We start from the raw sequence: 26,278 nt of genomic DNA, 5'->3' as shown, positions 1-26,278 counted from the left end.
ATTTGTTGTTTGGTTGGCAAATTCGGGATAACTTATCCCGAGATTAATAATTAGTACCGGGATAAGTTATCCTTTTCCATGGGTGGTATAGTAATCCCGGAATAACTTATCCCGGGATAAAATGACTAAATGACAAAAATGTCCTTTTAAACACTTTTTATACATTACTTTTCACATCCATGAAGGGTATTTTTGTAAACTTATATGTTGTTCTTAAGATTTATTATTTTGAATACAACAAACCAAACGCTCAATAAAAAATAATTTTAGCATAACTTATCCCATCATAACTAATCTCATTATAATTTATCTCATCATAATTAATCTCATCATAACTTGAATTCAAACCAAACGACTCCTTACTCCCTATCTTTACCATTTTTACTTGTCACTTATTCCTAAAATATATTTTGTCATTTTTACTTGTCACTTATTCCTAAAATATATTTTGTCATTTTTACTTGTCACTTATTCCTAAAATATATTTTGTCATTTTTACTTGTCACTTATTCCTAAAATATATTTTGTCATTTTTACTTGTCACTTTTGATAAAAAAGACAATAATTTTTTTTCATGTTTTATCCTCAACATTAAATAGATATTTTTCAAATCATTTTTCAAGACAACTAATAAGAATAATTTGGTAAAATATCTATATCAATAATTATTTTTTAATATGCCAAGTCAAACTATGACAAATAAAAATGAATGATGGGGATATTTTATAACAAATTCCTAAAAAATCAATATCTATTTGTATATATTTTATAACAAATTCCTAAAAAATCAATATATTTTGAATTATATAATTAGAAATATTTCATTATAAATAATCATAACTCGTTTATCTATACATATAATAATAGAATATAATAAGAGATGAGTAGAATTTAAATGTATATATTTACTTAATACATAAATTTAAATAATAATAATAATATAGTGTTTGATTTTGTAGTAAATTCATAAAATTATTATTCTATTTATAATGTTAAAGTGAACCTAAATAAAAATTTATAAGTACATAAAATAAGAAACAAAATATTATGTGTTGACACCCAATTTTGGACCTCCACAATATAAATTAATCATCGAGCTTCTTAAATTCCAAACGATTTAAAATAATTAGTTTCATTAAAATTTCTAAAAAATAATAATAATAATAATAATAATAATATAGTTTGCAAGTTATTTTAAATAGTTTTGTCACTTTTTATAATTTTTAGATAATATATATGTTTTACATAATTATATATATAATTAGTATATTTTATGATTATTCAAAAATCGTCTCAGAAAGATTTTGTTTAATTAAATATTTGGTTAATTAGTTATATAATAGTTTATATTTTAAATTATTTAGTTTATATTTGAGTTAACTATTTTATTTCGTTAAGAGTAAGAAAATCAGTAATTAATTTATAATAATTCGTCTTGTTTAAATTTTGACCAAACACACCGATTAGATTGAATTTGGTTATAATTGAAATTTATTTGGGCTATTATCCGATTACAATCTTAGCCAAACATAATCGATTTATTCCAAGCCTTTGCAAGATCGACTTGGGCCATTTTTCCTTCACTCTGTCCAGCAACCCACTTCCAGCATTCCAATTCCAACAATTTTCAGCCCAGCCCACCTCCTGCAGCCCAAAAACAACAAAACATACGTTCCGACATACATCACAACAGCAACTCCGAACGGCATCAACAATGCCAAGAACGACAAATTCTCCAACGTTCTTAATTCCAAACGGCGTGAAAACGGCATCAACAATTCTCTCAAACCTGCTCAAAAACAGCGAGTACATAGCAGTAGCAAGCGGCGTGAACACAACAGTAGACAGAAAAAGCAACTGAGTACTCGTTGCCGTCTTCCTTTTTAGCCTCGACCATCCGTACGTGAGCAGTGCTAGGTGGAGCAATCTCCTTCCTCGAGCGTCCTTGCTCCAAAATCGAACGGCTCTCCTCAACAATCCGTTGCAAATTTGTTGAATTTGGTACTATGGCCAGCCGTTTGAGGCTTATCTCCCAAGGAGATTCGAATTTCGAATTTCGATTTTACCCGCCTTGCCCACATGTTTCCCCCCATAAATCTACCCTAGGTTTCCCCTATAAATTTTCTCAGGATTCATTGTTAGAGGGGGGATTTTTCTACTGATAAGGATACATAGAGAAATACACATAAAAGAACATAAATATATAACAAATATAATCAAAATAGCAAGGTAGACCTTTTTCAATCCTTTTCGTTTTCACCCGCCTTCCCTGCTTGTCGGAATTTTTCGAGGTTTACGTTTGTGGTGGTGGAAGCTCGGCATCTTTAGTTTGTGGTCCCTCGTTCGCTGCCCCCGAAAAGGTGAACCCTTTTTTTTAAAATTTTAGCTCGTTTCAATGTTGTTTTGTTTGCTTCCTGGAGTAACTTTGTTCTTTGCTTGATTCATTGTTGCCGTAAGATAAATGTTTGCTTGGTTTCGAATGGGGTTAACTTAGTTGATTAATGTAAAGTGTATCCTTCGTGTGAGTTAATCATCTTTAAACATCTATGGAGATTGTGAGTAGATCAATGAGTTTATTGATTTTGTTTTTATGAGGTTCAAATGCCATTTATTTACTGTTGGGTTCGTTTGCGAAGTATTTCGAGAGTTGTCATGTTTAATCTTTTAGAATTGGTTACTTGAGAATATGATCTAAGTAGGTATGTGTGGTCAGTGTGTATTTCAGAACTGTTTTCTAGCCTAAAAATTGTTACTCTTCTCGTTTATTTTCCAAGTCTTCATGGCTGCATTTTATTTAGTTTTCAAACTGTTATGCTCGTCTTAAGTTTGTGTTGTGTCTTCATTTTTTTTTTTTTTCTCTTCTCTATTTGTGCTCATGCTCTTGTTCTGTTAAGTGTTTTGAACATATCATTGCTTTTGCTTTCATTTTTCTGAAGCTTATCTTAATTAGTTTTCATCCATATCGGTACATATATAGATTCGTGCAAAAGTGTTAGAGTTTTCTTGTGTTTAGTAGATTTCTTTTTTTTTATATAGGACCCATATTCTGATTCTTCCACATCTCTGCCTATTTTATTTGTTTTCCACTACTAGATGTATATCATGTTTAGTTAAAAGGTATTGTCTATGCTTATGGTTTCCTTGTTTAAGAATCATATGTTGCTAGCTATTGATTTTGTTTATTTCTTCTCATTTTCAGCATGTTTCTATAGTTTGTTGAGTATAGCATATGCTTCCATTGTTTACTGTAATAATTTCAAGCCTCCTTCTTTTTTTAGGTTTGGTTTAAAACGCCTTTAATCTTAAATCTGCTTTAGAAAATGATAAGTCGCTATGATTAAGATCATTTACTGTGGATATCTTGTTGTCTTACGTTGTTGATATAGGCTTGGCATTGTGTTGCGTTTTGATCCGGTTTATTACCTTGTATTGTCATGGAGGGTATTGCTTTCGATTTGGTTGAGATTGTTCCTTGCTATTTTGTATTTGTTTCTTTAAATGGCCCCCTTTTGATAATAAAATATAATTATGATGCACTTATTTTATGTTAGCATGTTCGCCTCTTCGAAAATACAAAACGGTGTGAATCTTACTCCTTTCTTAAACAATAATGAAGTGTGCTTGCTTTAGTTGGTTATTACATTTTATTCTAATTGTGGTATATTAGTTGGTTATGTGAGCCAAATTGAATTGCACTTGTGCAATTTATTCGATCATATCACTGTTTGAAATTTTCAAGTGTTAAACTCTCTTCTTCTTTTTTCTTTCCAAAGCTAATTGCCTATTGTTTCCTTAGAATATCATACAAATTTAAATATTCATGAAGTTTGGTTAAAATTTAAGCATGTTGGGGAAGTAGGACTCAAGGTTTTATTTTGATTTGTTTCTTGTATGTGGTTTGTTAATATTGTAGTCATTTTCATATTTTTGGAATGAACATACTTTTGTTTGTGAGCCAATTGGAAGCTGAGCTTTTTTTTTATTGTCAATCTGTCTAGCATGTGCATTGTATTATATTTCTTGCAGCTCTTACTTTATTATTTATAGAAGGCATTTGAGGGAGTGTATATTAATTATTTTTTTCCCATTTTCTTTACATGTGATGTTTTGCGGAGTCCAAATTGGACCCTTTTCATCATCTCCTTGCATTCTCGAGTATCGAGTCAACCTCATCTTATTCGAGCAAAAAGGAGGGAAAGTTTCAGGGCTGAGAGCTGATATACAAGTCTCAGAACGGAAATAAAGGGGGGTTGTATACGTGCCATATACAACTGTATACATAAGATAGACAATGATATACATCCAGTGTATACACTGTATATTGGAGCAGAAATGGGCCTTAGAAGTCCCCAAATTTCCAGTTTTTGTGTTTTGTTGTAATTGGGCTAAAGATCCATTTATTTTTAGTATCATATGCTAGTTTTAGGACAGGTGAAATTGGGACCAAAAGCCCAAAGAAAAATTAGCATCTATATTAGTTTAGGACAGGTTGAAGTGGGCTAAGAAGCCCAAATTCGAACTAGGCCCAAGTGTTGGTCCAGGCGGACAGAAAAACCAAACTTAGGCCCGAGTCTCTTTCCCTTTCTATTTTATTGTGTTTGTGTGCTTGTTGATATTTGCCGCTAATCTTAAGGTCGAAAAATTCAAATCCCCGAAAGACGCCCATTTTGATTTAACAACTTAACTAAATCAGTCATCGTTTAACAAAACTTAAAGAATAAATGTTGCAAATTATCTCACTTAGTATTCCCGTATCCCCCCTTGTTCAATTCAAATTAAGTCAAACGAATTTAGCCAAATAATTAATTGTCGGATAATCACATTAGTGGACATTCTAGGTGCTTTTAAAACCTTCCTAGAATGTTAATAAGAACCTTCCCGATATCATATAAAGTAGTGCTATATTTTAAAAAAAATATTGAAATATAGATATGTGAACCCACACTTGAAGTATAATATAATGCGATTATGACTGGGTGCAGCTCTCTCCGTGAGGTTAGAAATTTGAATTTTATATTTATCTTGTTCTATTTTTCTTTCTAAACGTCGAACTGATCAAATTCATATCATAGATCAATAGTGTAAGAAAAATAAAAATTAAATAAATACGTATACAAAGTTTGTTTATATTTTAGACCTCGAATTGAAATTTTGTTTTAGGCCCCTAATTACGTTGAACCACCCTGTGTCTAGTAATATAATATCGTCTAAGAAATTCAATAAAATAGTGGCTGACCGCCTGACTCATATACATATGAAGACTGAAGTAGAAAGAAATGCCTTCAGAAAAAGTTGTTTTTCTGTCCGCATAGCTTATAATTTAGGGGTTCTACTTTTTTAATATTAGTATACGTATTCATGCGTTAAAAAAACTAATAAAATTTACTATTCACTTTGTAATGTATATTTTAAAATATAATTATACAAATCAATTAACTTATTTATCTGTGCATATTACAGTATCATTTTTATTAATACACAATTAATATTATGTTTATAGTTATAATTAGCTACACTTATTGTTTTTTAATATATTTTGTTGAAAGTTTAATGAAGATAACATTACATTTTTTTGTTTATTTTAGTTTGATTAAAAACACAAAAACTTTATGTGTTTTACATGTTTGGTCTACTATTTTTTTCCTGTTTAGTTGAAATAATATTATATTCTTATTAGTAAGTTTTTAAATCTAATTTTTCACATGAAATGATTAAATATTAAATTGTAGGCATGATATTCAAAATTTTAAATTTTGTCTTTCTATATTTTTAAAACTCATATATTGATTACATGATTTTTTTTAAAAATCATCTAATTATAGTAATATTTTATTACTAAATAATTTTAAATTTCCAAATCAATTTCGAAAAACACATTGAATCGAAAATGAATATAAAAAGGTTAATCCTATAAGATTTAGTTGTTATTGCAAGAAAAAATCATTAAAAAGAGATGCAAAATCAGTGAGGAAAAAAAGTTGTTGTATATGTATTTTTCACAATTTGCATTCAAATATAATTTGTAGTTACATTGACGATTATATTTTTCAAATTTATTAATTTCATTGTCTAATAGATATTCTAGCAATTGACATATTTTCATTAATAAAGTATAAAGTAGCATGAATTTTTTTAATATACTTTAAATAAAAATTGTATATCAAAAAATTATTCATAAGTTTTTGTTCTTTCATATTCTCTGAATTTTCAATCAAGAAAATAATAAATTAAAATTGAAATACATAACTAAAGATAAATAATAAATTTCATTATCCCATGACCAGCAAAAACATTCATCGTGTTTCTCTTTACACAATCCATATTATTTGTCTTATCCTATGAACAACAAAAACATTCATTGTGTTTCTCTCTACACAATCCAACTATTTTGCAATAAATCTCCTACACTAATGAAGGCGTAACATATCTTACTTTGATATAAAAAAAATAAAATGTCATAAATCATGCTTTAAAAGAGTTAAAAACACAACTATAACATAAATAAAAAATTAATTAAGGCCAAATAGGATTTTTAAAATAATATGTATTGCTAAATTATATTTAATAGTACAACTATTGTAAAAAAAGAAGAAGATAAATATAAATAGAAGAAGACTCCATCATGCATGGATCATTTTATTGATTAAATGTGTTTGTCCGCATATGCACATTAATACATAATTAGTTAGTAAACATAAAATTTACTAAATTCTTAAAGTATGGCATAAAATTATTATTAATAAATGAAATAAATAGTACCCCTCCTTCAAAATACTTGTCATATTTTATTTTTTTAGAGCCAGTTCAATTAATATTCAAAGTTAAATTGAATTAGACTAAATCAATATTTTTAAAATTAAATTTTAAATACATGAAAACTATAGAAAAAATAATATACATTTAATTCTTTTCAAACAAACAAAAACGGGTCTCTCTCTTATTAATAGTAGAGTAGAATTGCGTAGTTTACATAAAGTTCATTAAAATCTTAGAGATAATAAATAAATCAATTTATAAGCAGAAATAAATTTTGAAAAGTTAATTGGCCAAGTAATGGCTTATTCTTTTTTGTATAATAGTAAAAAAAAAGAAGTTTATTACTTCAATCTCAGATAGAAAAAACTCAAAGTACAAAAGCATAAAATACCTAATATATCTTGTGATGAATATAAATACCTAACATATTTTGTGATGATTATAAAAATTTGTTGTTTTATCTTGTATATACATATATAGTAGTAAAAGTAAAGTAATAGTAATTATGTATTAACAATAACACTAACAAAAGACAAAAGATTCAACATAATCATCCAATGTAAATAGAATATCTTTGACAATTCAATTAGTATCCTACAATTGCATGCAGTTAAGGAAAACAATAATATCATTTTGAAGAAATAACAAAACATGTCATTGAGATACATTTTTTAATTCTGAAAATGGTCAAATATCATTGGAACATGTAGAAAGAATAAGAGAAAACCAAATAAACATGAAATTCAATGTATTTAATCTGATTTATGCAGAAATTTGTATAAACCACAAATGAAATCATTAACCACATCATTCTTCTTGTTAACTTCAACATCAATAACGTGTTTGGTAACATTTCAAATACGACACGTACATTCATGGTAGAACTTGTGAGGCATTATATAATTTATTTTGTAAACTATTTCTCTAATGAAATTTTCCATTTTGAGAAAACTAAGACGTGGGCAAGAAAAATGGGAAGTTAGATAAATGTGGGTTTTGTTAGGTTTATATGTTTAAGTTTTTAAAAAACTGTTACATTAATTTTTGAAATCGTGTTAAATTTCTATCTTGTTTTTCAAATTGTAATTGTAATTTATTATTTAATATAATTAAAGATAATTAATAATTAATTGATTGATATTTTAAAATTTTAAAAACACTATCACCTATAGATGTTTTAAATAATTAATTTTAATTAAAAAAATTATCATATTTTAATATCCAAATTATTATTTTTATTTTATTTTTATTATGATTATTATTATTATTATATTATTATTTAAAAAAATTCACTTTATTTTTAAAATATATTTCAAAATTTGAAATTTTAAAATTCAAATTGAAAAACAATTTTTCGTGGAAACTAACCAATATGCAATTCAAATTCATTGTTATCCAAAATTATAATTGTAATTTATTATTTAATATAATTAAAGATAATTAATAATTAATTGATTGATATTTTAAAATTTTAAAAACACTATCACCTATAGATGTTTTAAATAATTAATTTTAATTAAAAAAATTATCATATTTTAATATCCAAATTATTATTTTTATTTTATTTTTATTATGATTATTATTATTATTATATTATTATATATTTAAAAGAAACATGGAATTATTTAGTTGGTCGCTCTTTTTTATTTATTGTTGGTTAATTTAAAAGATTTTTAAATTAGAACTTTAAAAGCGTAAGGAAGTTTCGATTCGGTTGAATAGGTAGTTTTTATTTTTTAAATGTACTTCAAAAAATAGATAATTGAGTTTAAAATTTAAAACTTAAAATAAATTGCTTATTAGTTAATCAAATTCTATTCTTTAGCAACGTGAAAATGTGGATAGAATTTGCTGACATGTGTTTTTTTTTATTATAAAAATAGTCATATTTCTTTTTTAGATTTGATTTTTAAATATTAAAATTTCAAGATTAATTGTGGCGCTGACATATATGCTATTTTTCTTTTCCTATATTATATATAGATAGATATATAGATAGATGCTTTTATGCTTTTTTTTTTTGCTATATGGAAACTTCTTATCGGTTTTCCATTACAATTATAGGGGTGTTAATAGTGAATTTATGATTTTAATTTTACTTAAAATAAATATTGAACATTATAAATTATAATTTTTTTTAAAAACCACTATTTACTTTTTATCAAGAATATTTTAGAACTTTGAATTAAACAAGTCAAATCTTCATAGTATTAATTTTTAAAGTTTTTAAATCAACATCCAATGTGATGTATTGCAAACAAATATTTAACCTCTTATTAACTAGAACTAGTCCTTATAAGAAACAATAATATTATTGTGTGAATTTATACTCTTAATATCTTTTAAAAATATGTACTAAAAACAAATAGTATACAAGAACTAAAAAAAGAAAAGGGAATTCAAAATTAATAATATTTATGTGCATGTGTTTATATATGGTCTCTTCGATCCGGAATGTATATATTATAATTATAATACAAAGGAAGAAATTTATTATTTCTGCCATCCATTTGGTTGTTTGAGAAAACTAGTGTTTAATAAAAAGTTTGTGATAAAATTAATTACTTGTAAATTCACTCCCATAGGCTTTACTACTCTCCTTCCACTTGTCAACTCTCACTCCCCACTTTTACTTACACTCCTATTTTTCTCTCTACCTCTAAACTTCCCTCCACAAACCACTACTCCAACTAAAAACTAGGACTAATTTTTTTCTCACCGTCCAACCCTACAACAACTTCTAGTACAAGAACAACAAACTCTCCCATGCATGCACAATCCCCCACCTCTTCATTCTCTCAACTAACATTATATCCACACTCATGTTTGAAGTAGAACATCATGGCTTGTATAGATCAAGAACAACAACAACAACCAATTTTTAAGCATTATTGTAGAGTTTGCAAGAAAGGTTTTGTGTGTGGAAGAGCTCTAGGTGGACATATGAGAGCTCATGGAATTGGAGATGAAGGTGCAAACATAGATGATGATGATCCAGCTAGTGATTGGGAAGATAAGTTTGGAGGGGGTGTTAAGGGAGGTAATAAGAGGTTATATCAATTAAGAACAAACCCTAATAGACAAAAAAGCAATAGAGTTTGTGAGAATTGTGGGAAAGAATTCTCATCTTGGAAATCATTTCTTGAACATGGAAAATGTAGCTCAGAAGACGCGGAGTCCCTAGTGTCCTCGCCCTGTTCAGAGGGCGAGGACTACATTAATAATGGTGGAAGAAAAGGCTATGGATGGTCTAAAAGGAAAAGGTCATTAAGAACAAAAATTGGAACCATTAATAGTACTTCAACTTATCCATCAAGTGAAGATGAAGATCTTGTCCTTGCAAAATGCCTTATTGATTTAGCCAACGCAAAGGTTGACATGTCGTTGGCTGAGCCTGAGGAGTCGTGTGCCTCGGCTAGCAAGGAGGAGGAGAGAGTTAGGAACCCCATGAACTATCTAACACCATTAGTGAGACCCTTTGACAACAAGGCTAAAGGAGTTTCTAATAAAGGATTGTTTGAATGTAAAGCATGCAAGAAAGTCTTTAACTCTCATCAAGCCCTAGGTGGACATAGGGCAAGTCACAAAAAGGTTAAAGGATGTTATGCAGCCAAGCAAGATCAACTAGATGATAGTTTAATTGATGATAATGATATGAATATCACACAAGATGATCAATTCACATTACAAGGTTCAAAATCCATGAGGAAATCAAAAATCCATGAATGTTCAATATGTCATAGAGTTTTCTCCACAGGACAAGCTTTAGGTGGGCATAAAAGGTGCCATTGGATCACCTCTAATTCCCCAGATTCAACATCCAAATTTAATTTCAATGGCCATATTGATCAAATAAATCTAAGATCAAACTTGAGAAAATCAAGTGATACATTAGATCTCAACATTCCAATATCACATGATGACATGTCGCGAATTAGACGAGACCCTATGAATCCATTGAGCTTTGAGGTCTCAACAGAAATTCATTTGCATCCATGGAGTAGTAATCCTAATGAAGCAAAAGAACATAGTTGTAGTGAAAACTACTACCTTGATGAAACCATAAATAACAATAATAATAACAACAACAACAATAATAATAATGGTAACAACAACATTATTAATGGTACAATACAAAATGTAGAAGATGATGAAGCAGATAGTAAATTGAAATTAGCTAAGCTAAGTGAATTAAAGGATATGAATAAAAATTCTGAAAATCCCTCTCATTGGTTACAAGTTGGGATTGGCCCAACTACACAAGTTGGGGCTGACCCATAAATTATACATATATACACTATATACAAAAAATTGTAATTACAAATTCACCATAAAAGATGATACATGGTAACATACATATTGTAATTTGTACCTTTTTTTTGTCATTTTCTTGTAAGGAACCATAGATACATAATCTTGTAATTGTTTTATATACTATGAAACTCTTGAGTTGTAATTTAATTTAATTTCCAGTGCAATATAGAACTCACATTTGTTTCATCATCCGATTTGAATTTTCTAAGTATTAAATTAAATTTTTCTCTAAGTATTAAAAAGTTAATTTAGTTAACTAACAAATTTCATGACGTTTTCTTTTGTTTTTCTCTTTTATGTTGAATGTTCATGGTAAATAAATTTCAGAGATTGAATCAACACTTACTTTATTTCAAGAAACGAGAAAGATCTTACAACATAGAACATCAAAATTCTTGATAAAACAAAAGGGAAACATATATAAGCAACACTTGAAATCTCGAGATTGATTAGATTTTAGAATCTCGAGATTGATTGGATTTTAGAATCTCGTTTTTATATGAAACCTTAATTGGTTTTTCTGCAATTTTTGCGGATTTGACCATTTGTGCCAGTAAGTGGGCTAAGATTACCCATTTTCACCATGGCATTCGCAAAATCAGTGAAGAAAGTGGCTGAATTGGAGCTATAAGTGTTAACTATAGAGTCTGTTGAGCCTCCACTAGAGAGTGTTGGTCAGAATGAAGAAGACCCTTTTGAATTCGCAAATTCTTATAGTAAATATTATCAAATGTGGTTGGACTTGTGGTGTCTAATGGAGAGATGTCGTTGTCACTTCCACTTTGTGGACAGTTCGATTTAACCGATGTTGCAAATGAAGCATTTATATCAGTTTCGTTGTAGAGACGATCGCGGAAAGTAGTGCACCTCGCTTGCCCTATTGTGTGAGAACCTGCCAAATCCAAAGATATTTCGATTTAGCGTATTTTCTATGAGCCTCGTAAACTAATAAAACAAAATATTTTGATGTATTTTTTTTATGTAAAAAATAAACCTGATAGAGCGACCATTTCTCTGGAATTGAAACCTTTGTTAGAAAAGGAAGAAATAAGACCGCTAAGATTCAAAGTTGGTGCAGGAATATCACTATTTGCAGTACTCAAACTTGCAGTTGTTGAGTCTCTTCTTCCAAGTAATACAGTCCAACTAGGCCCACCAAGCTAACAAATCATAAACAATATAATATAATTAGTTTCAACAACTAATACAAATATATATAATTTCTATATATGTCAAAACTTTGACTAATGTCCTAATTTTTATAAAGGTCAACTTGCTTTCTTTTCCTTTTCCTAACCAAACAAGTTTATTAGTTAAAAAATATATTTGCACATGCTTATAAGAACTTCCTTGAAAAATCCATCAACTACGTACATATGGGATGTTCGTTACAATTATTTTATTGTAAGGCATATCACATGTGTTTATAGCTTAGGAGAACCAGTTTTTTTTTATTTTTTTTTTATTTTCATAGATTCATGTTCAGTTAAATTAATAAACATAAAATGAAATAAAAAGAGTATTATTTTAGTTGTTAACTTACTTTAACAACAGAGTCTCTAGCTGCGACAGCTAAAATATCAGCACAAGACACGACATCGGCACATGATGATTCAACTTGAGTTTTGATAGTATCAATCACATCGAAACCCCTTATTGATCCACTATTTGGATTAGCAGTCTTTTCTCCGGTGAAACTTGATGTATCATCTAATAGCACAGATGCATCACAACCCTGCATATTCAATACTAATTAATACTCGTTTGACTTTCAAAAATCAAAAGATTTTGCTAAAATTGAGACGGAGTGTGCAAAATAAGTAAGGTAACTTGCATTAACAAAGCAGTCGTGGAAATGAAGACGAAGTAAGGAAGCCCCCATACGAGACTCCGTAGCAATAGCAGAATTCACAGCTGTTTTGATTATGGAGAGAACATTTGGGCACGATGAATTGTAGAAATTGGAAGTCAATTGAGCTGAGCTCATTCCAATTAGAACAAAAGGGACTATAATTAGAACTAGTAAAAAAGATATGTTAGCCATGACAAATAAATTATTAGAAGTAAAAAGGAAGAAATTAAGAAGAAAAGATATTGTCTAAGTTTATTGCTTAGCACTACTTAATGTGGAATATGGTTCTTAATTCTTCCCATATTTATAGTAGAAGAGAGTGTGCCCAATTGTCAACCATTTTACCTTTTTTTTTTTATTTCTTATTTCCATTTTCTTTTTAGAGTTTTTTTTTTTTTTAAAATACTAACTGATTCAAACTTTGCAGCATTACCAAACAGACCATATTTTTCTAAGGCTTTGTAGGCCAATGGCAGCTATTGTGACTTTTTTCTTTAGTGGAAAAAAGGAAATGGCTCGGCTATCCCATGTAGCCAAGTTAGAAAAATTGATTAGATATAAATTAGATAAAATAAATGAGTTGGAAAAAAACAGGAATACTTAGGCTAATTCCTTTGGCCATAAATTTTGAAAGTAGTTTTTAAAATTTTTGTGTCAAGCTTATAGGCATTTTTGATACTTTTAGAACTTATGAGTATTAGTCATATTTCATGTATTTTTGAAAACAAAATAAAATATGTTTCTAGAAATTATACTCAAACATATTTTGAGACTTCATTAATTCAAACTTCACCCAAATCAAAATTTTCAAATATATTTAGAAATCTATGATCAAACACTAGTTAAATATTTCCTTCGCCTCAAAACATTTGTCTCCATTCGCCAGTCACCCCAACTACCATCGCTACCACCTATGCACCAATCGTATTTTCCGCCAACAACGATATGGTGACATTAGATGGGTTCAAATGATTGGACAAGAAGATACTATTGAAGTACATAAAAGCTACTTTTGGTTTTCAATTTTATATTGAAATGACTGATTAACTGATAACCCGCCAATAATCGATGGATAATCGTGAAGTCGAATCGAATCAGTTAATATCTTATTGGTTCAGTAGGGTTTTAACACATAAAAATTGATAATCGATAAGTAAACTTGTTAAGTGTAAAAATCGAACTGAGCCACCTGATAAGCGCATATATCCCTACTTTTGATAGTTGTAGTTTAAAACAAATTTTAGACATTTGCGTTAGCTATAAATTATTTCAATGTTCTAACTATTATGCAATGTTGATAGTTTATGTCAAGTAGGGATAAATTTTATGTCAAGTTTATAGGTATTTTTGATAGTTTTTAGAACTTAAGAGTATTAGTCATTTTTTTTATTTTTTTTTAAAAAACAAAGTAAAATATGTTTCTAGAAGCTATAGTCAACCACCTTCCGAGACTTCATTAATTCAAACTTCACCCAAATCAGAATTTCCAAAAATATTTAGAAATTTATGGTCAAACGCTAGCTAAATATTCCCTTTGTCCCAAAACATTTGTCTCCATTCGTCACTCACCCCAACTACCATCGCCACCACCTACGTATCAATCGTATTTTTCGCCAACAACAATGATGACATTCGATGGGTTCAAGTCATTGGACAAAAAGCTACTACTGGAGTACATAAAAGCTACTCATTTTGGTTTCAATTTTATATTAGATAAGACTCAATAATCGACGGATAACCGTTAAGTTGAATTGAATCAGTCAATATATGATATCTTATTGGTTCGGTAGGTTTTAACACATAAAATTCAATAATCAACAGGTCAAATTATTAAGTTCAAAAAATCAATCTGAACCATCCAATAAGCATATATCCCTAATTTTGATATTTATTGTGTAGATAAATCTTACACATTTGTGTAGCTATAAATTATTTCATTAAAGGTAAAAATAATAAATTTCAATTAAGTTGTTTCTAATTATTAAAAGAAAGTGACATTTTGTTTTGAAACATCAATTAAAATAGGGGAGTAGTATATAGAGTTCTTTTTTGTTCTAAATACATTAAAATATTTCTAATTATTTAAAAACATATTTTTAAAACAGACTAAAAATAAAATATCTCACATCAATCAAAATAAGGAAGTAGTATATACACGAGTTTTTTTTCTTTCTTGGTCGTATGAAACCAATAACATTGGAGAATCTTTAATATATTTGGTCAATTGGAATAATATACATGGTCTAATTAATTAAGCAATTATATATTGGGAAACCTAGTTTATGTATACTATGTAAGAGTTTACATTTACATACACAATCAGTATTTTTTTTAAAAAAAATTACACCATCAAGTTAAATTCACGTACAATAATAAGTAGATTTTCATTTTAAAAAATGATATGATAATCTTGAAAATGAAAAAATAACTTGCTACAATCAGTTAAATTATCCTGTAAAAATATCTTATTAGTGTATATAAATTAAATTATATACTATTTAATAGAGAAAAGAGAAGAAGAATCTGTCATGACTTTTTCATGTCAATTAGCAGGTTTAAACAATTAGTATGACTAAATTAAACCGCGTAATTAATCATTTGGTTAATCAATTTTTCCAACTTTTGAGTTGTCTTAATGCTAAAATTCCTTATTCTTGCATTTCTAGATGCAAAAATGGATATATATTCAGAGGCTATTTGACTATAAGATTATTGTTTAATTATAATAATGTAACTTGTAAATATTCAATTAGTTTTACATTTGCTTTCTAAAAGTCACAATAATTTCTAACTTAGGCAGTTGACACTTACATTTGGCTCAAAGTCAACCTTTGATACACAGTACAACTCCAATAAGTATGGACTATGGTGTACGTATTTAGGAGTCGTTTGGTAGCTGGTTAAGACTCAATTTAATTATATGAATATTTCTTGACGTTTTACCTTTTTCAGGAAAATAAAATGAATGGAGAGCAGCTTTTTTCTATTCAAAGGAAAAACATTGATAATAAACTACCTAATTCTCTAGTCAAGAATTTTTTATTCTTTTGTTACTCTAATATAATGCATGTAGGATTATAGATAAAAAAAAAACAATAATTATTAAAAAAGAAAAGAAAAGATAGAGTGGTTAATCAATCAAAGTCAATTTATACTGAAGAATATTTGTATTCAAATTTTGGTCGAAACCAAGTTGGACTATTGTACTATTATTTCATCAAGACTATGAAAGAGAGTGGTTTACATTTTATTACTCCCTCTGTCCACTTTTATTTGTCATGTTGCGCTTTTCGAAAGTCAATTTGACTAATTTTTAAAGTTAAATTAGATTACGTTAATTCGATATTTTTAAAAAAAAAATAGATATTCAAAAACTATACGAAAAGTACTATAAGTTGCAATTTTTTGCATATCAATATGATGAAAATATACATCGTAAAATGTTAGTCAAAGTTCTTATTGTTTGACTCTAAAAAAGGAAACCATGACAATTAATTGTGGACGGAGGGAGTAATTATTAATAATTATATAAAGCCCATGCACTAATTAGGGTTAGATAAATATATTTGACTTAATCAACCTTTATTGTTTACATTAAAAGCATGCACTGTTGATTAATTAAATGTTACACATTAATCAATCAAAGAATTCTATACCTCTACTTTCAAAAGTTGAACATTAATTTGCCATTATGCATTCATCCCAAGCCAATTATAGATGTTCTTTCAATTAAAATATAGCCAACGTTTGTTTTGTGTTCATTTTTGTGTCTTTTATGAGACGTTTATATAGTCGGTATAGACAAATCTCAACGCATGCGTTTAATTCAATAAATTCCAAAAGAATTCTTTATTTTATAAACTTCACGCTTAATTAGTCAAACTACCAACGTTTTCATCACGATTCGAATTCGAATTCGAATCCACATTACATGTACCCAATCCGAGCAAACTAACTCATACGAGAAAACCTACTACACTTTTTGATTTTGATGAGTTCTTCAAGATGGTTAATATTATTAGTACATTTTTTATTGACTTTCTTGTGTTATGTTCATATTAGTGTACCCTAAATGACCATGAGTTTGATATCGTCTATTATCACATTTAACCTAACATTTTGTCTTTTCGATAATGACAATTGACAAAAGGAAAAAAAGTTAAAGATGTTCATTTAGTTACTCTGATCAAAGAAACTGGTCATTGTGACTATTATGCATTATTGATGTTGATGTTTGCAAGAAACATACTAAGACCTTTCCAAGGTTCTTATATTTAGTTATTTATAGGATTACACTGAGTAAACGGTAAATCCCTAGACTTATATGCAAGATCTAACATCTTAAAAGTCATTACTGTTGATCGAGATTGGTTCTTTTATGCTGAAGATGCACATTAGTTTGTCATCATCAAAATGGGCCGGAAAATTTGTTGAGATGATGGAAGAATAGGAGGAGATTATATATCTCCAAATTTTATGACACGAGAAAGTTGCAAACATTGTTGGAGGGGGAGGGGGGAGGATTATCTCCAAATTTAAAACGTACATAGTACATCAAAGTTTACGCGATAAAACAAAAATGAAAACATATAAGACACACCCCCTAAATAAAATAAAGTTGTATCAAGTCAACAAATTCAAAACATTAAAACGTTAATCATTTAACTTCAACCGTTGGAAAGTTACACATCGGAGGGAGGGGGGGAACTTTACCACCTTTACCTCCAAATTAACAACACAGAGCATCAAGGAAATACATATATAAGAAATATTTGAAATTTCGAGATTAAATTTTAGAATCTCGTTTTTATATGAAACCTTAATTGGTTTTTCTGCAATTTTTGCGGATTTGGCCGTTGGTGCCAGTAAGTGGGCTAAGATTACCCATTTTCACCATGGCTTTAGCGAAATCAGCGAAGAAAGTGGCTGAATTTGAACTATAAGTGTTAACTATAGAGTCTGTTGAGCCTCCACTAGAGAGTTGTTGGTCAGAATGAAGAAGACCCTTTTGAATTCGTAAATTCTTATAGTAAATATTGTCAAATGTATTTGCGCTTGTGGTGTCTAATGGAGATATATTATTGTCACTTCCACTTTGTGGACATTTCGATTTAACCGATGTTGCGAATGAATCATTTATATCAGTTTCGTTGTAGAGACGATCGCGAAAAGTAGTGCACCTTGCTTGCCCTATCGTATGAGAACCTATCAAATCCAAAGATATTTCGATTTAGTATATTTTCTATGAGTCTCGTGAATTGATAAGAAAATAATGTTTTTATGTAAAAAATAAACCTGAGAGAGCGACCATTTCTCTGGCATTGAAACCTTTATTAGAGAAGGAAGAAATAAGACCGCTTAGATTCAAAGTTGGTGCAGGAATATCACTATTTGCAGTACTCAAACTCGCAGTTGTTGAGTCTCTTCTTCCAAGTAATACAGTCCAACTAGGTCCACCAAGCTGATAAATCATAAACAATATAATATAATTAGTTTAAACAACTACTTTACACTCTATAAGCACAACATCCAATTATTTATTTTATATATTCAAACTATGACTAATGTCCAGCTTTCTATAAAGGTCAACATGTTTTCTTTTTCCTTTTCCTAACTACCTATTAGTTAAATATAAACTAAGTAGGATGTTTGTTACTAGTTGGTATTTTATTGTAAGGCATGTGACACGTGCCTATATTTAAATTGTTAGCTTACTTTAACAACAGAGTCTCTGGCTGCGACAGCTAAAATATCAGCACAAGATACGACACCAGCGCATGATGATTCGACTTGAGTTTTGATAGTGTCAATCACATCGAATCCCCTTAAAGATCCACTATTTGGATTAGCCGTCTTCTCTCCCGTGAAACTTGATGTATCATCTAATAACACAGATGCATCACAACCCTGCATGTACATTCAAATACGTAAAATAAGTTGTCATGTGGAAAATTTATTTGCACGACACTTATAGAGGCAGAGACAGAATTTGAAGCTTATAAATTTGAAGTAGTTCTTTTAAATTATTAGGTTTTAAAATAAAAATTTGTACATAAAGTTATAACCAAAAGTTAGTGCGTTCGATTGGTCGAATTCGTTGTCTATACTCTAGCTCCACCCTTGGACGCACGAGAGTGTTACTCATGATTAAGGGGTAACGCCAGAATGATAGTTATAAATTCGATAGATTCAGTAGTTTGAGTTCAAATCTTATGTTTGTATTGAAAAATTATACCATATGTTTATATAATTTATCAAGATCTCTCATAAAATTAAGAAATTTTGATTTTGCCTCTGTGCATGTGAAGACTAAGTAAGACAACTTACATTGACAAAGCAATCGTGAAAATGAAGACGAAGCATAGAGGCCCCCATGCGAGACTCCTTAGCGATAGCAGAATTGACAGCTGTTTTGATTATGGAAAGAATATTTGGACATGATGAATTGTAGAAATTGGAAGTCAATTGAGCTGAGCTCATTCCAATTAGAACAAAAGGGACTATAACTAGTACTAGTAAAAAGGATATGTTAGCCATGACAAAGAAGTTATTAGCAATAAAAATGAAGAATTAAGAAGAAAAGATATTGTCTAAGTTTATTGCTTAGCACTGCTTAATGTGGAATATGTACTTAATTCTTCACATATTTATAGTAGTAGGAAGCAGAAGAGTGTCCCAGGTTGTCAAAGTTTACCTTAATTATTTTAGTATTTCTTAATTCCATTTTCTTTTAAGAGTTTTAAAAATAATTAAAAATCAGACACAGCATATTTTTCTAAGACTGGTGCATATAAGGCCAATTGCAGCCAGTGATACTGAGTCCATGTGTCTTGGACGGAGCTATAATAGTAGTTAGGTGTAGGGATGGCAACGGGACGGAGCAGACGGGGCTTGAGGCGAATTTTAGGCTATGCGAGGCAGAAAGGGTGGGTTTTAAGCTACGTAGATGCAGGATGGATTGAAATATTTCTTTCAAAATTAATGCGGGGCGGACGGATTGCAGGTATTTCTTTTTGTTGTACAAATTTAAATTCTTCGAGAGACGAGAAAATTCAATTTTGATTTTGAAAATTTAGTAAGCGTAATTCCCCCTAAACAATAAAATATATTGACGTGGGGAGGAACATATTTACTAGTTATATCATCCGCAATTGCTTGAATCTCGAGACGTTCTTCGAACCAATCATATACTTTATTGAGATAGGCGGAACTCCCCCTCTGAGAACCGTATATGAGACTTTCATCTCGTACAGCTCAAGCAAAAACACCCAAATACTAGTTGCAACGGATATGGAATAGAAAGTTTGAAATTTATTAAGTTCTGATCCCATCTTCTCTGGAAAATCCGAAAGCTCTTCTTTGTGGCGATAATACCAAAATATCAAGTTGGCGCAGTCGTCTTTATCTTTATTTTGATACTTATGGGCCTCTTGAATTCTCTTGTTCCCTATTTCTTTATAGAATTTGTGGAATATGGCTTTTATTATTTGTTTTCTTTATTATTGATAGGAATTCTCTTGTTAAGACCCTATGAATCGATTAAAACCTCAGATTCATACTAGAACCACGATGATTCAATAAAAAAACCTAACCTAAATCAAATCAAGGATTCCCTGAGTAAGAATCCTCGGATCATCACTTATTCCCGGAATAAATAGAATGACTAAAAATTCAACGAAAGGTTTTGCTTATTCTACTATTTACGAATATATCAATTCATAGAAATATAAAATATCCCCTCCAGTAGGCTAATGGAATTCATTTGCAAGTGGATTAAAAAAAGTAAGTAGTTTTAATAAAAAAAAAAAATTAATTAATCAACAAAGAGCATATAACTTTAAAAAATTTAATAAATACAATAAGATTCACTTTACAATTTTAATGTATACCTTAATAATGTTTCCTTTTCCGAATGAAAACTTCGGAGTGGGATGGATTTATGCAGGTAGGGCGGATTGAAATTATAAAAAAAAGTTATGTGAGGCGGGGTGGGGAGGGGCGAGTTAAAATTTTATGGATTAAGTTAAACCCGTCTCATACCCACCTCACACCATTTCATTGTCATCCTTAGTTGGATATGATTTCAGAAGAATTTAGTAAAAAAATAAATAGATTTTTTATTTATATTAAGATATTTATTATATTTAATTATAAAATTTAATAAATATTAAAACAAGCTACGAGTTTGGTGGAAAATTCACTCTTTAAATTTCAAATTTTGACAACTTCTTATAGGTTATTGATTTTTAATAGCTTGTGAATAAAGTGCATATTACATAGTAGTTTCTTGTCATTTGTTTTCAACCCACTATTAACATATTATTTTTCATTGATATGTCTCACTAAAAAATGATAAGTGATTATTCTTATAAATATTTTGAATGAATAAGTGAGAAAATAAAAGATAATTGTGTTTTCATATGAAAAAATAGTAAGCTTTTCACGGTTTTAATGAAAATTTGTTTTCCACCAAGTGCTTTTCTGATGAGCTGGTTTAATGAAAATGAGCGGAAAAATCATACTTCATCCATATTAAGTGCCTTTTTTCATTGTTCAAAGTTCAAGAATCAAAATACATGTTTGGAATTTTTTCATATATTTGCCCTTTAATAAAGTATTACATTTTTAGAAGATAAATTGGGATTCAGCCAAAATGCATTAGTGAAAAATATGATTTAAATTATGTTCTTGTTTTTCCTAATAAATATGTATTAACTTAAAATCTTACTATAAAAAATATAATATAAATATTATTAGTGAAATATTATTACAAAGAATGATTATCATACCGATCCAACCAACAAATTATGCTCTTTAGAGAACCTTCTCAAATATTGAGAATATACTTTTTTGGGTATGATGTGTAGACTTAGTGGGTTGTGGATCTTAACCCAACCCACCGAAAGGTCGTATGAAACCATTAAAATTGGAGAATCTTTAATTTATTTAATTGGTCAATTGGGACTACATATATGACCTAATTAATTAAGGAAAAATCACACCATATATAATTATCCCATTTACTTTTCAAGTAGATTTTTAAAAATTAATTCTCTTTTACTTAATCACTTCAACAATTTGGGAGAAGAATAATTATCATCCTTTTCGATTTTATCTTTTTTACTAACCAACCATTCAAATTTAGATTTTTAAAGTATCATTTACAAAAATAATTTAGTAAAACAAACACTTAATATATGTACTGTTTCTTAAGAGGAATGACATATTTACTTCCTTCGACCATTTTTAGTTGTCATGTTGCGCTTTTTGAAAGTTAATTTAACTAATTTTTAAAGTTAAATTAAATTATATTAATTTGATATTTTAAACAAAAAAAAATTAGATAATCAAAAACTATACGAAAAGTACTTTAAATTTCAATTTTTACATATCAATATGATGAAAAAATACATCATAAAATGTTAATCAAAATTCATATCGTTTGACTAAAAAAAGAAATTATGAAAACTAAAAACTAAAAATGAACAAAGGGAGTAATAGAGAAAAGAGAAGATTTTGTATGACTTTTACATGTCAATTAAGTCTTAAGACTAAATTAAATCGCGTAATTAATTTGTCATTTGGTGAATCAAAATTTTCAAACTTCTGATCAATAGTGTTAATGCTAAAATTCCTTTTTTCTTGCATTTTAGATTGCAAATGGATATATTTTCTTCATTCACTTTTACTTGTCACGTTTCACTTCTCTAGAGTGTTAAATTACATGAACTTTGATTATATTTTAAGATGTATTTTTTCATCGTATCAGTATGAGAAAAATTTGCAACTTACGAATTTTTTTCTTATAATTTTTGAATATCTAAATTTATAATTTAAAATATTAAATTATAATTCAATTAACTCTAAAAATTAATCAAATTGATTCTAAAAAACAAAATGCGACAAATAAAAATGAAAGAAACATGGTATAATATTAATATTGGTCAACTCAGTTTCTCAAAAAGCAAGTGCCCTTATTCACGACTATAAGGTTATTGTTTAATTATAATATTATAACTTGTAAATATACAATGAGTTTTACATTTAGGCAGTTGACACTTACTATATGGCCCTGATCCTCATGCATGTAGCACAAAGTCTAATAGCCTTGACACACAAAGCAGATTTAAGATCTAAATTTTATAAATTGATTTGGTTTATAAGGATTTTAATATTAATTAATTATATTTTTGAAGTTACGAGTTCATATCTAATAATTGTTGCAATTGAAGTGAACTTTTACATATAAATATATACTTCACATCGAAAGTATTGGGTTCTAATAAACTCGGTATCGATTCATTAGATAGGTCCGCCCTTGATATACAACTCCGAGTAATTATGAAATATACAGTAATTATAATTTTAAGGTTATTCCTCATAAACGTATAGATCATATATATTTCTCAGACTTTTGGTGCTTTTTTTTCTAGAATTTTTTTTTTGAATTGAGAGTAGCTAAAATTATTACAAGAAAATAAGGAATTAGCGACATACAAAATTCCATAGTTAAACAACAAAAATCTCATGTTGATTCTACTTAGCTACAGATTAGTGGTAAATTATATGAAAATCCAATTAGCTAGAAACTATTATGTAAAGGATTAACTAGAGGTTACTAATAAATTATGTGGCTTATATATGTTTTCTAGTATTGAGAGAACCTTTTTTTCGTTTATTCCAAAATCCAGAGGAAAAAAAAAACATTCTTATAGCAGCATAATGATCATAAATTAAGATTGTTGAAATAGTAAAAAACATGTTAGAGGGCGTGTTTGGCATAAAGAAAAATATTTTCAGACATCTTTTTTTTAAAAAAAATATCAGTATCCAACACTTAATTAACTTCAAATGTAATACCTTAGCGCGCAAAATACATGTATGAAAAAAAGTCATTTTCCTTTTTCTTTTTTTTAAAGAATAAGTTTTGGGGTGTTTTGGAAGTCATAACTCATAGGAACATGACTTTCTTTTTTTAAAAATATTTTTTTATTTCCACCAATTATATGAAATATTAATCTCATCATTATAATATAAATAATGAGATAAAGTAATCTCATGATTAACTAATAATTCAAATAATCAACATGTGATAAAATTAATTCTAACTCTTATCCCAAAATTATTATCTTTATTCTATCTACCAAATGATCACCGAAAGTATAACTAGAAGGTGCCAATAATGCATGTAGGAAAAATTAAGATGGAGTCGTTGTGGAAATTAAACAGCATTAATATCTTAAAAGATTACCTTTTATGCTTTGGTTGATCAAAGTCAATTTAATTTAATAATAAAATATTTATGATTCAAACTTTGGTCGAAACAAGTTGCACTATTGTATAATTTCATAAGAGATTATGAAAAGGCCGTGCACTAATTAGTGTAAGATATTTGACTTAAACTTTTTTTTTTAAAAAACAATAGGTAACACACATCCTAAAAAGTAATTAATTAGCCTCTATTTTTGACATTAAAAGTATCCATAGTTGATTAAATATTACATATTAATCAATCAAGAAATTAATGCCTCAACTTTCAAAATTAAAGTTGGACATTTGCCATAGTATTCATCTTCTGTCAATTATAAGATTTGCTTTCAATCAAAATATAACCAATGGTTGTTTTTAAAATTTCCAGCTTTATCATATTATATATAAATTCTTCATTAATTTCACAAAAAGAAAATGACAAATTGCATAAAACAATTCACATAATCTTTTGTGGTATTATCAAATTATTATAGGTTAGGTGGACCAGCAACTTGATGTATATAATTACATATACGTTAGAAAAAAATACTGGTATCTAAAGGGGTATTCATACTCTATGACACTTGCATATTTCTCCTAATAAAATAAATAGTGAGTGGGATCTAACTAAACTTTAAAAAAATTATTTTATCATTAGTAACATGTTTTTATAGCCATATACAAATCTCATGATAGTTTAATTCAAAAAGTTTCAAAAAAGATAAGCTTTTTTTTTGTTTCTTAATGTTTAGGATTTACATCCATGTGGCTTGCATTTATACTAGAACCGTCAATATGGGCTAGGTCCATTGGATCTGACCTAACCCGTGATTTGATAGGGCTGAACTATGATTTTTGGAGCCCCTTTAAAATAAATTTTTAGCCCGGCCTGAATAAGTCTGTCGATTTGTGGGGTTTGAGAAATATGGATAGGGCCGGCCCGTGGGTCAAATAAAAATAAAATAGAGTTTTAAAAATAACAAGATTCTAAACTTAAAATTTGTTTAAAGTTTGAAATATTACAATTTAAATACAAATTATGTTTATAAAATATGTACTACATAAAATAAAAATTCCCTAAAATTTCTAGGGAATCACTACATAAGTCGTAGCCTATGGAATATTGTCATAATTTTTGTGTTTTATTATGATCATTGAAAAACAATTAGGTTAATATTTCTATTTAGCTATTTATGCTTTTATTTGAAATCAAACTTAATAAATATTATAAAGATAATTTTATTTGCGGATTTGATTAACGCTAAGACCATATAATATTGTCTTGTCGATATTTATTATAATATTTTTAAATTATAATTTAATTTTAAAAATTATATAAAAAATATACTTTTAAAAAAAGAGAGCTAACCCGGTAATGCCCGTAGCCCACATATTTGTGGGCTGGGCCGACCATTTTTTGGCTCACACAAAAATGGGCTAGCGCAGCTTGGCCTATCAAATTTCTAAGCATATATGGGTTAGACCGGATGGAATGGACCAATCCATATTGACAGCTCTAATCTATACGAAAATACACAATTACATGTTATTCTTTATATGACGAAAATACCCAATCACATGTTATTCTTTATATGTAGAAGACTTTTATTAAGACATCCAATTTTGATTTATTTTTTTTAAAATCATACATAGTAAACCCGCATAGGGATTACATTAGTATATTTATCAACATTCTAGCTGTAATTTACTTAATCGATCTTTTTTTTTCAAATAAAATTAGATATTTCAGACTTGATGTATTTCTCCATAAGCAGACTACCCGCCCATGATAGGGGATTACTAGTTTATTTTATTTTTTTGATTGACATCCTAGCAACAAAGGTAAAATAGTTGCACTTGTTGATTTGGGGTACACAACTTGACTTTTTAGCATGCTCACCAGAGTTTAATTTTCATTCTAGCATTTGTTCAAATTTTATTTTTTTGTTATTTTTATAGTTACATCTTAGTTGATTTCTTATATTTTTAGAGAGTTTCAGGTCAAATTTAATACCTAGTAATTGACGTGTTTATGATTTGAAGATAAAAATTTGCATGCTTATATTAATTAATTAAAGATAATAATGCCTCGTAGTAACTTTCAAC

At 28.6% G+C, this 26,278-nt stretch overlaps 2 protein-coding genes and 1 pseudogene across 2 annotated transcripts; 1 reads left to right on the top strand and 2 right to left on the bottom strand.

Annotated features, from left to right (window-relative positions):
- Positions 1-9,597: 9,597 nt before the first annotated feature.
- LOC102593335 (zinc finger protein ZAT4-like) lies at positions 9,598-11,062 on the top strand. Its single transcript, XM_006345546.2, has one exon. The coding sequence runs from the start codon at positions 9,598-9,600 to the stop codon at positions 11,035-11,037; it is 1,440 nt and encodes a 479-aa protein (XP_006345608.1). The 3' UTR covers positions 11,038-11,062.
- Positions 11,063-11,449: 387 nt separating this feature from the next.
- Positions 11,450-13,181, bottom strand: LOC102591211 (cationic peroxidase 1-like; annotated as a pseudogene).
- A 4,377-nt stretch (positions 13,182-17,558) lies between these two features.
- Positions 17,559-19,521, bottom strand: LOC102591535 (cationic peroxidase 1-like). The gene is made up of 4 exons (XM_006345460.2): positions 19,250-19,521; positions 18,638-18,829; positions 18,218-18,383; positions 17,559-18,127 (listed from the first exon to the last, which is right to left on the bottom strand). The coding sequence occupies exons 1-4, from the start codon at positions 19,457-19,459 to the stop codon at positions 17,742-17,744; spliced, it is 954 nt and encodes a 317-aa protein (XP_006345522.1). The 5' UTR covers positions 19,460-19,521; the 3' UTR covers positions 17,559-17,741.
- Between the last annotated feature and the right edge of the window lie 6,757 nt (positions 19,522-26,278).

This window comes from Solanum tuberosum, unplaced genomic scaffold (assembly GCF_000226075.1).
Source record: "Solanum tuberosum cultivar DM 1-3 516 R44 unplaced genomic scaffold, SolTub_3.0 scf00069, whole genome shotgun sequence".
Classification (NCBI taxonomy): Eukaryota; Viridiplantae; Streptophyta; class Magnoliopsida; order Solanales; family Solanaceae; genus Solanum; species Solanum tuberosum.
The sequence above is the reverse complement of the archived record's forward strand: the minus strand, read 5'-3'. Positions and strand labels throughout refer to the sequence as shown.